At 39.2% G+C, this 12,096-nt stretch overlaps 1 protein-coding gene across 7 annotated transcripts in view; it reads left to right on the top strand.

Annotated features, from left to right (window-relative positions):
• Positions 1 to 12,096, top strand: part of TANC2 (tetratricopeptide repeat, ankyrin repeat and coiled-coil containing 2) — a 398,932-nt gene that overhangs the window by 251,106 nt on the left and 135,730 nt on the right. For all 7 annotated transcript variants that reach the window (XM_066262672.1, XM_066262671.1, XM_066262670.1 and 4 more), the window contains one exon: positions 10,421 to 10,546. In XM_066262672.1, coding sequence (XP_066118769.1) covers positions 10,421 to 10,546 — 126 coding nt within the window. The remainder of the gene's footprint in view (positions 1 to 10,420; positions 10,547 to 12,096) is intronic.

Genomic DNA, 12,096 nt, shown 5'->3' with positions numbered 1-12,096 from the left:
ACAAGCTTATAACATTTGTCTATAGGATCTATAAAAAAAAAACTACATATTAAAACTTAAAAGGTAACACAATAGTGATATTGTTTTACATGTAAAAGACATTCACAAATCTTTTAGTGTCTACCTCCCATTCCTTTGTCTAAAGGTATATGTTACTCTCAGGATTCCAGGAAGGGAGGAAGAGTTAAAATCAATGTAGGATATGCAAATATTGTCTCTTATTGAAAGGGAAAGGAAGTTCTTCAGAAAAACTTTATTCTTTCAATGCCTGACTTTTCCTCTTTAAAATGGTGTTGCCGCCTGACGAGGTGGTGGCGCAGTGGATAGAGTGTCGGACTGGGATGCAGAGGACCCAGGTTTGAGACCCCGAGGTCGCCAGCTTGAGTGCGGGCTCATCTGGTTTGAGCAAAAGCCCACCAGCTTGAACCCAAGGTCACTGGCTCCAGCAAGGGGTTACTCGGTCTGCTGAAGGCCCGCGGTCAAGGCACATATGAGAAAGCAATCAGTGAACAACTAAGGTGTCGCAATGCGCAATGAAAAACTAATGATTGATGCTTCTCATCTCTCTTTGTTCCTGTCTGTCTGTCCCTGTCTGTCCCTCTCTCTGATTCACTGTCTCTGTAAAAAATAAATAAATAAAATTTAAAATGCCGTTGCCGCCTAACCAGGCGGTGGTGCAGTGGATAGAGCATAGGACTGGGATGCGGAGGACCCAGGTTCGAGACCCCGAGGTCGCCAGCTTGAGCACGGGCTCGTCTGGTTTGAGCAAAAGCTCACCAGCTTGGACCCAAGGTCGCTGGTTCGAGCAAGGGGTCACTCCGTCTGCTGAAGGCCCACAGTCAAGGCACATATGAGAAAGCAATCAATGAACAACTAAGGTGTCGCAACAAAAAACTGATGATTGATGCTTCTCATCTCTCTCCGTTCCTGTCCGTCTGTCCCTGTCTATCCCTCTCTCTGACTCTCTCTCTCTCTGTCTTTGTCAAAAATAGTAATAATAAAAAAATAAAATGGTGTTGCCAATACTAAGTTTTACAGTTCTTTGGTACCTTACCACAATGTTAAATACAGTTTAGTCATTAAATAAGCATTTATTGAGCATGTACTATATATATTCCAGGCACTATTTAAAACACTTGAGAATCATTAATAAAACAAAGATTGTTACTTTCTTGGAGCTTACATTCTAGCTAGGGAAAGTAAAATAAACATAGTAAGTAATTTACATCAGTGTTTTTCAACCACCAGTCTACCAACTGGTCTGCCAGAAATTTTGTGCTGGCCTGTGAAAGAGTTAACCACCCTGATGTTGTATGAAGACCACCTCTAGCTATTTTCTAGAACATTTGTGTATGATAGCACTCGGATCTTTTGTCAAAGCAGTAGAACACACCTTTAGAATGCAGTAGTTTTCAATTGCCAGTGTATGGACCAATGCTGGTCCGCCAGAAATTTCGGGCCGGTCCATGAAAGAGTTAACCACCCTGTTGTTATATGGAGATTATAGACCCAATGATCTTAGTTGGATTCTCTTATGCTTAGGGTGATTTCTGCCTTATCAGCCCCCAAAATAATTCTCCTATTTTCACTGGTCCCCATGTGTAAAAAGGTTGAAAACTGCTGATTTATATCGTACAATAAAAAGTGACATGTGCTATAGAGAAAAGTAAAAGAGATCAAAGTAACTGAAGGAAGATTATATGAACATCCTTGGAACCAGCATATTACCATCGTGATAATCTGTCAAGCATTAAGCAGAGTAATGAAGAGGATAAGGGTAGAGCCAGTCAGATTTCTAAATCTAATTAGGACTAGTTAGTCTGGAATTCAGTTCTATATTGGGCATTACATGTAGGGCACCCAGAATTTATTCTGAAGGAATAGGGTTATCAGAGATGAATTATAAAATTGTCTTCTTGCCCTCAAGAATCTACTATAATTTAATTATGGAAGGCAGACATGTAAATGACTAACTGAATAACGCAAGTTCTGATTAATGATATATGTGTGTAGTTGCTGAAGGGGAGAAGCAATTAATCTGACTGAGGGATCAGTCCAGGAAGCAGAGAAAGTGTAACCTTAGCAATTTTAGACAAGGAGTGAGGCCACATTTGACAAAGTATGACAAAGGCTTTTTCTCAGAGAGTGGCAAAATTCAAGTGACTCTGAGGGAGAATATATCTATATACAGTTACTAGAACAAAGAGACACAGCTAACAGAATTTCAGGTCTCCTAGCTGATCTTTCCAATATTCGTCTCTTATGCATTTAAATAATGTATTTGAAGGGACAGGAATTTCAAAAAGAAGCAGAGAGAAATTTAAAATAGCAGAATCTTAGGAGAATAATGATTTAATGGAAAAAAGCAGTAAGAAAATTACTTTGGATTATTTGATAAAGAAAATAGTAATAGACTCAGAGACAACAAAAAATATTAATTGCTAAAAAGAAAAATGAATATTTTAATAGACTTAGGTAATACTGTAATTTGACTTGAGAGAGAGGAAAGGGGGATCAAGAAAGAAAAACATCAACTCATTGATTCATTCAGTTCCATTTAATTGTGTATTCATTGATTGCTTCTCTAAGTGCCTTGAACTGGCTACCTCTGGTGAGCCAGATCAACATTATCCACTGAACCACCCAGCCAGGGCAAGCAACACTTATCATAATTTAACTGCTGTTCAAATTAAAGAAATAATTCCTCTGGCCTGATCCGTGGTGGCACAGTGGATAACGCATCAACCTGGAATTCTGAGGTCAGGTCATTGGTTCGAAACCATTGGATTGCCTGGTCAGGACACATATGGGAGTTGATGCTTCCTGCTCCTCCCTTCTCTCTCTCTCTCTTTCTCTCTCTCTCCCTCTCTCTCCTCTAAAATGAATAAGTAAAATCTTAAAAAAAAAAAAAAAAAAGAAAAGAAAGAAATAATTCCCTATTGGCTGATTGCAGATTTGTGTAAGTTCTGACTCGGGACTTTATATTCAGTATCACTGCTTTTCTTTAGTTCAGTTTGCCTATGAGTATTTGAATTTGTGAAAGAATGTACTATTCATACAGCTCAGTAATTACAATGTTTGTTTCTTTTAATGTCATCTGTCCCAAATTGAGGAATGTGTTCATTCCAAAGTATTTTTACGGTATTTCTAGGCCTTGCCAAATAAAGCAATAAAACAATTGATGTTCATTTTCTGAGGAGTTACTATAGTAAAGATTAATTTAGTAAAACATAAGTTCACACTAAATATTTATATTTTACAAAAGTTGCTATCAGCTCCTAATTTTTTTTTTTTTTTTTTTTTTATAATTTTATTTTTTAATGGGGTGACATCAATAAATCAGGATACATATATTCAAAGATAACAAGTCCAGGTTATCTTCTCGTTCAATTATGTTGCATACCCACCACCCAAAGTCAGATTGTCCTCTGTCACCTTCTATCTTGTTTTCTTTGTGCCCCTCCCACCCCCTATCCCTCTCCCATTCCCCCCTCCCCCCCGTAACCACCACACTCTTATCAATGTCTCTTAGTTTCACTATTATGTCCCACCTACGTATGGAATAATACAGTTCCTGTTTTTTTCTGATTTACTTATTTCGCTTCGTATCATGTTATCAAGATCCCACCATTTTGCTGTAAATGTTCCGATGTCATCATTTCTTATGGCTGAGTAGTATTCCATAGTGTATATGTGCCACATCTTCTTTATCCAGTCATCTATTGATGGGCTTTTTGGTTGTTTCCATGTCCTGGCCACTGTGAACAATGCTGCAATAAACATGGGGCTGCATGTGTCTTTACGTATCAATGTTTCTGAGTTTTGGGGATATATACCCAGTAGAGGGATTGCTGGGTCATAAGGTAGTTCTATTTTCAGTTTTTTGAGGAACCACCATACTTTCTTCCATAATGGTTGTACTACTTTACATTCCCACCAACAGTGAATGAGGGTTCCTTTTTCTCCACAGCCTCTCCAACATTTGCTATTACCTGACTTGCTAATAACAGCTAATCGAACAGGTGTGAGGTGGTATCTCATTGCCGTTTTGATTTGCATTTCTCTAATATCAGCTCCTAATTGAAGTTAAGAAGTTGAACATGTAAAACTAAGGCTGTGGTTGAAAGTCTTTGCCAAAATTTTTTTTAAATACGAAGAAACTAAAATGGTTTATATAAATGTTATTTAAGTCTATTCTGAAAGTATAGGTACCCTTTAGTTTTTTGTTGTTGTTTTTTAAATCACATGAACTATTCTTTAAATTTTTTTATTTATTCATTTTAGAGAGGAGAGAGGGAAAGAGAGAGAGAGAGAGAGTGAGAGAGAGAGAGAGAGAGAGAGAGACAGAGAGAGGGGAGAAAGAGACAGGGGGGAGGAGGTGGAAGCATCAACTCCCATATGTGCCTTGACCAGGCAAGCCCAGGGTTTCACACCGGTGACCTCAGCATTCCAGGTCGACGCTTTATCCACTGCGCCACCACAGACAGGTACCCTTTAGTTTGATCTTTAAAATATTTGTAGATGGATGTAATATATAAAAGAAAAGGTAGACTCCAGGCTTTTTTTTCTTGCCACAGCTCTTTGTTCCACTCCATGTTGTAGATTTCTATATCATCTGCCTACTGTTAATGCAATATGCATTCTCTTTTTATGAAAATATATCAAACCATTTTAGTGTATTGGCACATAGAATCATTTTTAGTAAAAGAACCCACTAGAACCTTGCTTTAAAATTATATGATAGCCTGCCCTGGCCGGTTGGCTCAGCGGTAGAGCGTCAGCCTAGCGTGCGGAGGACCCGGGTTCGATTCCCGGCCAGGGCACACAGGAGAAGCGCCCATTTGCTTCTCCACCCCTCCGCCGCGCCTTCCTCTCTGTCTCTCTCTTCCCATCCCGCAGCCAAGGCTCCATTGGAGCAAAGATGGCCCGGGCGCTGGGGATGGCTCTGTGGCCTCTGCCCCAGGCGCTAGAGTGGCTCTGGTCGCAATATGGTGACGCCCAGGATGGGCAGAGCATCGTCCCCTGGTGGGCAGAGCGTCGCCCCATGGTGGGCGTGCCGGGTGGATCCTGGTCGGGCGCATGCGGGAGTCTGTCTGACTCTCTCTCCCTGTTTCCAGCTTCAGAAAAGAAAATGCAAAAAAAAAAAAAAAAATAATAATAATAATAATAAAATTATATGATAGCCTGACTAGGCGGTGGCGCAGTGGATAGAGCGTCGGACTGGGATGTGGAGGACCCAGGTTCGAGACCCCGAGGTCGCCAGCTTGAGCGCGGGCTCATCTGGTTTGAACAAAAGCTCACCAGCTTGGACCCAAGGTCGCTGGCTCGAACAAGGGTTTACTTGATCTGCTGAAGGCCCACGGTCAAGGCACATATGAGAATGCAATCAATGAACAACTAAGGTGTCACAACAAAAAACTGATGATTGATAATTCTCATCTTTCTTTGTTCCTGCCTGTCTGTCCCTGTCTATCCCTCTCTCTGACTCTCTCTCTGTCTCTGTAAAAAAAAAAATAATAATAATAATAAATAAATAAATTATATGATATACCATTAATATTGCCATAATGGTAACCAAATCTCTCATCCAGACAGGTTTCATTTGAATTTTGTTTTAATGTGAATAAAAGATTCCCATTGTCACTGATTCTTTTTTATGTTATTCTTCTGTTTATCAGCTTAAAAAGTATTTTATAAGTACTTTTATTATTTAAAAAATTTGAGGGCTTTGTATCTTACTTTGGAAAATATTTGAAGTGCAGAGGTGTCTGTGACATGCAGGGCACCTTTATTTTGCATTAGCAAGGTCTTTCTTTATTGCCTAAGTTTGATTACTGCCCTTCAAAGCCATAACAACAGGGAGTTAAGGGAAAGTGGCAAACATGACTAAGGGATGGAAAATAAGCCTTTTAAGAAAGAATGATGACAATCAAAACAGCATGGTATTGGCAGAAAAATAGACACTCAGACCAATGGAACAGAATAGAAAACCCAGAAATAAAACCACATATATATAGTCAAATAATTTTTGATAAAGGGGCCAACAACACACAATGGAGAAAAGAAAGCCTCTTCAATAAATGGTGCTGGGAAAACTGGAAAGCCACATGCAAAAGAATGAAACTGGACTACAGTTTGTCCCCCTGTACTAAAATTAACTCAAAATGGATCAAAGATCTAAACATAAGACCTGAAACAATTAAGTACATAGAAGAAGACATAGGTACTAAACTCATGGACCTGGGTTTTAAAGAGCATTTTATGAATTTGAGTCCACAGGCAAGAGAAGTGAAGGCAAAAATTAATGAATGGGACTACATCAGACTAAGAAGTTTTTGCTCAGCAAGAGAAACTGATAACAAAATAAACAGACAGCCAACTAAGTGGGAAATGGTATTTTCAAACAACAGCTCAGATAAGGGCCTAATATCCAAAATATACAAAGAACTCATAAAACTCAACAACAAACAAACAAACAATCCAATAAAAAAATGGGAAGAGTACATGAACAGACACTTCTCCCAGGAAGAAATACAAATGGCCAACAAATATATGAAAAGATGCTCATCTTCTTTAGTTATTAGAAAAATGCAAATCAAAACTGCAATGAGATACCACCTCACACCTATTAGATTAGCTATTATCAACAAGACAGGTAATAGCAAATGTTGGAGAGGCTGTGGAGAAAAAGGAACCCTCATTCACTGTTGGTGGGAATGTAAAGTAGTACAACCATTATGGAAGAAAGTATGGTGGTTCCTCAAAAAACTGAAAATAGAACTACCTTATGACCCAGCAATCCCTCTACTGGGTATATACCCCCAAAACTCAGAAACATTGATACGTAAAGACACATGCAGCCCCATGTTTATTGCAGCATTGTTCACAGTGGCCAGGACATGGAAACAACCAAAAAGCCCTTCAATAAAAGACTGGATAAAGAAGATGTGGCACATATACACTATGGAATACTACTCAGCCATAAGAAATGATGACATCGGATCATTTACAGCAAAATGGTGGGATCTTGATAACATGATACGAAGCGAAATAAGTAAATCAGAAAAAACCAGGAACTGCATTATTCCATACGTAGGTGGGACATAAAAGTGAGACTAAGAGACATTGATAAGAGTGTGGTGGTTACGGGGGGATGGGGGAGAGGGAGAGGGAAAGGGGGAGGGGGAGGGGCACAAAGAAAACTAGATAGAAGGTGACAGAGGACAATCTGACTTTGGGTGATGGGTATGCAACATAATTGAACGACAAGATAACCTGGACATGTTATCTTTGAATATATGTATCCTGATTTATTGATGTCGCCCCATTAAAAAAATAAAATTATAAAAAAAAAAAAGAAAAAAAGAAAGAAAGAATGAGCCTGAACCGGTGGTGGCGCAGTGGATAGAGCGTAAGACTGGAACAGAGAGGACCCAGGTTCAGGACCCCGAGGTCGCCAGCTTGAGCGCAGGCTCATCTGGTTTGAGCAAGGCTTGCCAGCTTAAGCCCAAGGTTGCTGACTCAAGCAAGGGGTCACTCAGACTGCTGTAACCCCCCCACCCCCACCCCCCCGAGAACATATGAGAAAGCAATCAATGAACAACTAAGGTGCCGCAATGAAGAATTGATGCTTCTCATCTCTCTCCCTTCCTCTCTGACTCTCTCGGTATGTCACACACAAAAACAAAAAGAGAGAGAGAGAGAGAAAAGGTAAGAAAGAAGAAAGAATGATCTGTTTAGCTTTAAAAGGAGGAGGAGGGTACAAAGTAAATAACACTTTCTGGATAGGGATCACTGGTTTCAAGGCCTGGCTCTACAAAAATGAGTGATTCGCTTTAGTCAGGTCACTCTACTGTCTCCTAATCTGTAAAATGAGGGTAATTGACTAACTATAGTAGTATTTTAGGATTTGCAGGCCAGATGACCTCTGTCACAACCACTGAACTCTAAAATGTCACTTCAGCAGGCAAGGCTATGTTTCAATAAAACTTCATTTACCAAAAAAGGCAGCAAGCCAGATTTCATCCACTGGCCTTAATTTACTGACCTGTAGACAAGATGACATTTAAGATTTCTGTCACGTCTGCATTCTGTGATAATACTTTATTAACAACATCATAGAGAGGGTTTGCTGTTTAGTTATTTTCTATGGTTTACCAGTCAGGGGCTAACCAGGAGACAGAAATCACAGGTATTTTAACAGAAAATTTGACATGTAAAAGATTTTAAGTTACTAGAAAGGTAAAAAGAAAACACTGAGGGATCACGGACTTAGCAACTGCAGGAAGCAGCTGCCACCTCAGCCGGTGGAACAGAAGATTGAATGACTGACCCCATAAAGTTGAAACTCAGATCTCTCTGAACTGGGCCCTGCTCATCTGATACTGATATTGCTGAGCTCCAAGGAAGGCTCTGTGTAGTTGGGACCTCTGAGAGCTCCCCTTTTTGGTAACTACACACATATGGATAAAGAACCAAACAAAAGAAAATAGACTTTGGGTAAAGCAAGAGGGATTGTATTAAACATAAGAAAGAACTAATTCATAGTGCCACATTAGAATACAGTAGCAATGGTGTAAAAGTCCTTGTCCCCAGTGTTTTTAAATAAAATAGTAGATAGTTATCTATTCTGGATAGTTTTAATTTCAGAATGTAGAGAGTAAGATTATCTTTATTCCTCTTGATATTCTCTACCTCCCTCTGGTGTAATGCAGCATTTGACTTCCCTTTCTTGGTTTAAGTTCCCTAGTCTGGTTTTCAGAAACATTTGTTTCCTTATAGAAACTGTCTCTAATTTGGTAAGTTCTTTTTCTGAGTTGCCAGTAGACCCAGGTAACTATGACAGTTGCAATAATTGAAGGATAAGGGGAATATTTCTCTCTTGCACTTGTACTCTCTATTCTTTTTTCTTTTCTACTTCTATTTTTGTTCTTTTTGTTGTTATTTTTTACAGAGACAGAGTCAGAGAGAGGGACAGATAAGGACAGACAAGGAAGAAAGATGAGAAGCATCAATTCTTCGTTGAGGCACCTTAGTCGTTCATTGATTTTTTTTTTCTCATATATGCTTTGACATCCGGGGAACGGGGGGGGGGAGCTACAGCAGAGCAAGTGACCCCTCACTCAAGTCAGCGACCTCGGGGCTTCGAACCTGGGTCCTCTGTGTCCCAGTCCAATGCTTTATTCACTGCATTACTGCCTGGTCAGGCTTCTCTTCTGTTTTCTCTACCTTTTCTCTGTTTTTCAGCTCATAGAGCATGATGACTGTTTCTGTGTCACTTAACTAAATACACCTTATATTGTTATTTGTGTCTTGTCTTGATTTGGGATATGGACAGTAAGACTTCATTGAATCTCAGAAGCCAAGAAACAATTTCTATTTGCTCTCTTTCACCCATTCTAGATAGTCACCAGAGGTAATCTGGCAACTAAGCCAGGGAGGGCACCAAGAACAGTGCCTGGCACATGGTAGGCTCTCAGTAAATATCTGTCATTGAGTGACTGAACTAACCTTCAGCACAATAGCTTACACAGTTAGCAACAAATTGAATTAATGGCTTAATTAATAATTTATAAGCTCTAAATAGAATTTGGATTTTTCCCCTTTTTTTTTTTTGGTTAAAAACTATTTTGTTTTCAGTGCTTCCTGATTCTTGATTTTTTTTCTTTCATTTTTTGTTTCATTATGAGTGGACCCAACAGCTCTCAATATACAGCAATGCCAATTCCATTCTTCTCACCCCATCTTCTGCTATTTTCTCTCTCTCCTGTGGCTGGATTAAGAGTTAAAAGATTTATAGATACAATGGGAGGTTGTTAGTACTTGATTATCTTGAGAGATCAACAGAATGTTTTTGGAATTGGCATTGGCAGCTTCATGGACATTGGCAGTTTCCTAAATGCTATTTGGCAGTCCTCTGTTCATTGTCCCAGGCTCCCACCTTTCCAGTACACACACACTGGAAAATTGTGTTCAGAATGTTTTCAAATTTGATTCTTTACCATGAAGGGAAAATGTTGAAAATACAGTGTCATGGCATTTGGGGTTTTTTTTGGTTTTTTACAGCTCAGTATAATTTGAAACAGGTTTCTTCACTGATGATGTTTATATCTTACTCTATAAATGGGATTTGTGACCCAGAAAGAAGCAAAAACTAATAATCTTTGTTGTCAGATACTAATGTTTGCCAACTTGTTGCTAATATTCTCCATAAGCTCAGGCAGTTGATAGTGATGAAGGAGCTTAAAACAACTTTTGACATGTTTCCCTGGCTCATGTTCCTAATGAAGATTTTGAGTACAGCAAACTCTTGGTAAATGTATCTGCTGGAGTAAGCTCTGATTCCAAAATTTGGGAGATACAGACTAACTGAAGGTTTTTGAAACTAACATATTCTGACTAAACTCTTCTGTCTTCTCAGCCACAAGTTCTGCCCACTTGGAGGACCTTGCTTACCTGGATGAGCAGAGACATACGCCTTTGAGAACGTCTCTTCGAATGCCAAGACAGAGCATGGGTGGTGCTCGCACACAGCAGGATTTAAGAGGTTAGAACGACAGGATTGCTTTGCCTCGGGATCCCCAGGGGAAGATGGAAATGGAGAATAGGCAGAAAGTTCCACACTTATTTATACCTCTCTTAACCATAGAAAGGAAAGATAAATACGAAAGCATTGCCCAAGTAATGACGTACATTTGGAAGCATTGGCATTGATTCCTTGAAATTCTGAAAGAAAATGGTAACGGTCTGGTGGTGATGGGAGAAAAAACCTTTTTAAGGCCCTGGATTTCCTAAGTGATAGTTGACCAACTTCAGCCCTAGATGTATTGCAGCATGAACTTGATGCTCATAATATGTTTTTCTAGAGACTTTATTTCATGTTTATTCTAGTGGCCATTTCTAGTGACATATAGTACTTTGAATTTCTTGGCATTCTAGTCCTGTCCTGGCCACATCTAAGGAACTTACCCTTTTCCCACTCAAGCACCTGTGTGTTTCTACTCTTTATGCATGCTATGTGTTTCTGCAGTCAGGATTCTGATCTTTTCAGAGACTTTCATTTTTTTATTACCACAGTCTAGTTGAGAGACTGTTACCGGTATCTCTGCTTGTACTCTGTTTGCTCACAGTGAACCAAACTATCTCTGATAGCCTTAACCAGATGGTCTTCTTTCTCTAGTATCTAGTAATCCATAGCTCTACTACATCAAGTTATATTTTTATTTTATTTTTATTTTAATCTTTGTTTTGCTCTCCTCACCTCTTATCCTGTTCCCCATTGTAATCCATTTAGTGCCACGTGCACAACTCACACAGAAAGGGATTCATACATACCTGCTGTCCATTCTGGAAGTCATTATACAGGTTTTCAGTGACAGCTAGGTAACTGGGAGCATAAAATAATTGATTGTTTTTAAACAATTACCATATCTCCCATCAAGAATAATGAATTGATGGCCTCAGTCATAATTTTATTCTTTTTTTAAATTTTTTTAGAGAAACAGGAAGGGGGAGAGAGAGACAGACAGACAGACATCAACTTAGTTGTGCCATTGATTGCTTCTCATATGTGCCCTGACCGGGCTCAAGCTGGTGATCTCAGGGCTTGAGCCAGTGACCCTGGGATTGAACCAGCAACCTCAGCTCTCCAGGACAATGTTCTATCATGGTGCCACCAGCCAGGGCCATAGTTTTATTCTTAAATCTATCCATTCTGCTTGCCATTTCTTCAGTTAGCCACATACTAGTTGCTTAGAATGTACAATTGTATATTTCCAGCCCAGAAAGTGGTATTATGTCAAATACTACGTTTGTGCTGGTAGATTGATTATATCCAAAACCTGAATAAATTTAGTCAAAGGACTAAATAAATGATTTGTTCCAAGACCAGATGCATAGCTATAATAAAGAAGATTGGACACAACTATTAGTCTATATAGACCTTCAGATTTGGCATCACCATGCATTTCATTTCTGTAAAACATACTTACATTGACTTTATTTTCTACTTTGCTAATCAATGAATAAAGGATTTTATACTACATAAAAAATAAAGTTGACAGGTTTTAGCTGTATGTTTTTGAAAATTCTTCATGT

Source organism: Saccopteryx bilineata, chromosome 2 (assembly GCF_036850765.1).
Source record: "Saccopteryx bilineata isolate mSacBil1 chromosome 2, mSacBil1_pri_phased_curated, whole genome shotgun sequence".
Lineage (NCBI taxonomy): Eukaryota > Metazoa > Chordata > Mammalia > Chiroptera > Emballonuridae > Saccopteryx > Saccopteryx bilineata.
Note: the sequence above shows the minus strand (reverse complement) of the source record. Positions and strands in the feature narration are given on the sequence as shown.